The sequence below is a fragment of the Anarrhichthys ocellatus genome, unplaced genomic scaffold (assembly GCF_004355925.1).
Source record: "Anarrhichthys ocellatus isolate YVR2014 unplaced genomic scaffold, GSC_Weel_1.0 scaffold19, whole genome shotgun sequence".
NCBI classification, from domain to species: Eukaryota; Metazoa; Chordata; class Actinopteri; order Perciformes; family Anarhichadidae; genus Anarrhichthys; species Anarrhichthys ocellatus.
The window spans coordinates 960,933-965,724 of record NW_022280049.1 but is presented as its reverse complement, the minus strand read 5'-3'; the positions used below and the strand labels follow the sequence as shown (position 1 = coordinate 965,724).

The following is a 4,792-nucleotide window of genomic DNA, read 5'->3' as shown; positions in this document are numbered from 1 at the left end:
ACACACACACACACACACACACACACACACACACACAATTGTCCGCCTTGACCCTTGGCTCATTTTGTCATTCCAACAGAGGCAAGAAGTAGGAGGCATTACAAAACCCAATAGATGAGTGAAAATAAGCTTCAAGAAACAATGCAAACATTGTAGTTTTACAGAATAACCTGTCCGACAGTGTAACAGCTGCTGTAACAAACGACAGAGGAGCACTTCACACACTTTGTCTAGGTGTGTTTAAAGTGTGAACAAGAGAACACGCATACAGATGACTTTCTGTTAGTTCGGAGAAGAATCTAGAGGAATTTAAGGAGAGAAGAACAGGGGGAAGCAGGACAAATACTGGAATGGGAGAAGTGAGGAGACATCCTCAGATCAATTTGAGGGTTTTACAATGTCAGAGCAGTTCAGGGGGGGAGGTATTCCCATCTTTCTGAGTGGCTAAGCAGCCACACTATTACAATAACACAAAAGACCTGCAAACATATATGCACTCTTTTAGAGGGGCACCTGCGGCAAATATATTTTCAAATCTCTCTGTTAAATCTATCTTAAACCTGCGTTATCACTCACATTATACATAGAAAGTTTTTTAACATCAGTCATGATTTGTTGCTATAAACTGCCCAAGTCAGAGAGAAGTAACAATGCAAAAGAGCTCAGTGTGGAGCAGCTCAGCGCTGCTGAGAGGAAGACAGAGAGGGAAAGAAATAAAACAGAGAGCGAGAGAGAGAGAGAGAGAGAGAGCACACCCATCCTGAAGTGAGCAAAGCAAACTTTCAAGAAGAAAGTCGCCCAGATGCCACGCGTGGGAGGCAGCTCTTATTTATTTATTTCTGTTTATCTGGCTGTCAGTAATTTATTCTGAATGCGCTGTTTAAAATACTCCTTCTCCCTCTGTCTCACCATCTCTTCCCCATAGATTAGAGGGGGGCTGCGACAGGGCTGCGCATTCTCTTCACCTATATTGTCTAACAAATATCTAAAAGGGGAGGCAGAGAGCACGGCGGCGCTGAGCTGAGACAAAGAGGTGTGGTAGGATTTGTTGCTGTATGCTCGCAGCTGCTTAACAGTCGGAGATTGGTTCCTTGCGCAGTGGGTCGCAACGCAAGCGAAAGCAAACAGGGGCACGCACACAAACAGAATGAGCGCACGCGTGCAAACAGCACTCTCACCACAGGTTTAATTTGCAAAGATTAAAGTCTGCAGTTTGTTCAGTGTCACACCAACACACAGGTGCATGCACACACACACACACACACACACACACACCTGGGAGTTTGAGTGCTTAGCTAAGTGTTGTTGTGGCCTGGAGCATACTGCCTGCTGTTTCTGCATCTCTCTCACTCTTTTTCTCTCTCTCTCTCTCTCTCTCTCACACACGCACATCGACACACACACACACACACACACACACACACACACACACACACACACACAAGATGAATGATGACATGACACAAAGCCTGATGAAATGATATGTAGGAGCCCCTTCAGAGCACAGGGCTCACCTAACACACACACACTCACTCAAACAAATGAAATCTCATCATATTCAGATAGAGAAGAAAGGATTACCCGCGGCTGATTGCTGGATGAGAACATGTAGGAAGGGAATTGAATCCTCATTCAGTTGCTGTGTGTGTGTGTGTGTGTGTGTGTGTGTGTGTTACCCTCTTTCTTTGACCTCACTGTGGCTTACCTCCCATTCAAATCAAATGGAACAGTTTTCTCATTTAATGGTTTTATTTTTTTTAAAGCGAGAGAACAAATGTCCTTTTTTTGGGGCATTTCTGATGATGGGTGTACGTGAAGATGCATTTATGCGTTTGTGTGACAGCATGCTGTATGCGTGGTGTGCAGAGGTGGAAAAAGCATTCAGATCTTTTACTTAACACACTGACAACACTGCAGCACAAGTAAAAGTCTTGCATTCAAAACCTTATGTAAAGTATTATCAGCAAAATGTACTTAAAAATAAAAGACCTCTGCAGAAAAATGGTCCCTGTCAGTGTTACTATATCATGATGTTTTTGGATTCATATAAGTGCTGCATTAATGTGTGTCTTGCATTAGATGTTTATGGTTGTGCAACTTATAAACTTCTGCTGGGTAGTTACATCTACAGCAATGCATCATATTCGAGAAGATCCTGATATGTTTGTAGCCTCGCTGTCCTGTGAGAATTACGTATCTCACAGTCAACTCCTCATTAGCTCAGGAAAACTGTGTTCAGTTTTGTGTCAATGCATTTTCCAGCTGATACCAAAGGGTTTATTTAGCTTAAAAACTATTAGAAGAATTTTCTAAACCAATAGAAGAAGACTTTATCCTTCAGTTTATCAGAAACACTTCTTCACATTCACATTCTTGCTTTCACTGGACAGGAAAGGTATAAGACATTGTAATAACTTTAGTAATTAATGCTGTCAGATAATTGTAGTGGATTAAAAAGTGCAATATTTGCTTTTAAGATATAGTGGAGTAGAAAAAAGGTAGCAAAAGAGGGAAATCTTTTGCTACTCCATACTTAGTTACATTCCACCACTGGTAATGCTACATGAGATCTCAGGCTCTAAGATAACCATTAATGTCAGCAATTTACATAGCAGGTGACTAATTATTTTAATAGACATTTATTCATATCTGCATCTGTGTGTTTGTATGTGTATCTTAATGTGTGTGCCACCAACACTTACAATGTTCATGAGTGTGAGCAGGTACTTTTGGACGTGCTCCTTCCCGTGAAACTGGACCACCGAGTCGTCGACGCCCAGCAGCACCTCGATGTTGTAGGCCCTGTCCAGGCTCTGTCTGCGCATTCGCCCCGCTCGCGTGTGGTTGATACTCTGCTCCACGCCGCGGTACAGAGACTCCAGGTCCATCAGACCGCCGAGGTCAGCGCCTGGACATAGACAAATTACAGGGTTATTTAAGTGAAACCCGATTGGCACATAAACTCACAGGACAGATTGAAATGTTGATGTGCAAACCTCAAACAAATCTCCAGACAACATCCAACTAATTCTAGGAAGTTATCGATTCAGTTATCTATTAAAAAATAAAATAATAAACGGGTTTACTCTTCTCTGACCCCTGACCAGACCGGCAAAACCGGAAATCAGCCCAACTCTAAGTGGAAGGACAACGATCGCTATAACTTTGCTGGTTTCCACTGCAAATCAACTTATAAATGAGGCCGTAAACGCCGACTTCAGTGTCCTCCAAGTGTACTTCTGTCAACAGCATGCTGCATATGACGTCTTTGTTATTGTTCTTTGGCGCATGTGGGTGCAACTCACGATTGTGAACAGTGCACACTGAAATCACACAAAAAGGCGTGCAGTGTGAACGAAGCCTCACAATCTCTGTAGATCTGAACAATGGCGGCACATCGAGCATCAACCTTTTTTTATTGGAAAGAAACGAATCACAAATAAACTTCTACATTTACCCAACCTATTGTTGTGTTGTTTTCACAAACCAGAAATGTCTGCCTTCAGTGTGTGTCTCCCTGTCTTCCTCTCACTACAGCTTTTGTTGTGTGTTTAGCGCATGTGTGTGCTACACATTGACATCCATTTTATGCACATGTACTTATTTGAGCACTTGCATGTTGATGTCTGTCTTCTGTTTACCTTCCAAGACACCAGTTGACAGAACGGAGCATGTGTGTGTCACTCGTAACCGCTGGTAGCGATGAGACTATCCTACACAGATCTTCTCCTAATCAACCAAATATTTCTGCTCCCATCTGAATAAAAGCAGCAGATGGTGCCGGCTAAACACATGGATTAAGACAGCTCCCTCACACAGGGGCTGCTCACCCTGCTCTTTTCTTGCTAAAAAAATGCAAAACTGAAGAAACTCAATTTTAGGTTATTCTATCGGAAAGTGTGCAACCAACAGGAGCCCTGATTTGTTCAGATCACTAATCACTTTTGCCTCCACAGGTATGGCATACAATGCGTTGTTATGTTGTTTGGGCATTATTGGATAAACTGAAGTCCTGACTCTGCATCAAGTTTAAATGCCGAGTCCACCCCCCCGCCCCCCCCCCCCTCTTTTTATAGCAGGCAAAGCATCAGAGTCATAGAAGATACAGAAGATAAATTGTCCTGTCTCCAGAGCCAAGGCCATCCTTTCCTCAATTGCCATCCTCCCTCTCCCTCATCCTCCTGGTACGTAGACACAACATGGCCTTGCTTGCATGGAAGCCATGGAAGACCTAGTCATGCAGTCTTGAACATGTATTCTCAGTGGATTCCATCCTCCCCGACTCCGGCCAAGGCCTCCCACGGCCAAGGATGACATGTTCAAGTGTGTACGCGGGTGCTTGTGTGCGAGCACTGTGTGGACTAACATGTCTAACTGGGCCATAAATCATCCATCAGGTAACTTCAACTAACGTGAAGGCGAGCTGTAATAGATATGCCGTTTTTGACCGTGGAGCTTTATTTGGAGGTGCGGGTTGATTCAACACGTGGCATGAGGGGACAGCTGGAGCTCCGGTGTTTTGACGAAATGCGGTTAGAACAAGAGTTTAGTGTCGGGAATAGAACGAGATGCAAGGGGAAGATACAGGGAAGACTAGGGGAGAGGAAGAGAGATCTGCCACTTTGCCTCCCAATCAGGAGGGGGCATCCCGCTTTCCCCCCTCCCTCTTATGCAACGTTGCCAAGGCAACAGGCTCATGGGTAAAACAACGGCCGCGTGGATAATATTGGCTCCTGAGTCGCTATCAGAATGAATCTGGAAGTCTGAATATGATCCCATATCTGCCCACATT

General features: G+C 44.0%; 1 protein-coding gene across 3 annotated transcripts in view; it reads right to left on the bottom strand.

The window, feature by feature from the left end:
• The window catches only part of LOC116389488 (A disintegrin and metalloproteinase with thrombospondin motifs 2-like), a 157,130-nt gene that overhangs the window by 23,350 nt on the left and 128,988 nt on the right, over nt 1–4,792 (bottom strand). For all 3 annotated transcript variants that reach the window (XM_031858193.1, XM_031858191.1, XM_031858194.1), the window contains exon 4: nt 2,703–2,908. In XM_031858193.1, the coding sequence (XP_031714053.1) occupies nt 2,703–2,908 (206 nt within the window). The remainder of the gene's footprint in view (nt 1–2,702; nt 2,909–4,792) is intronic.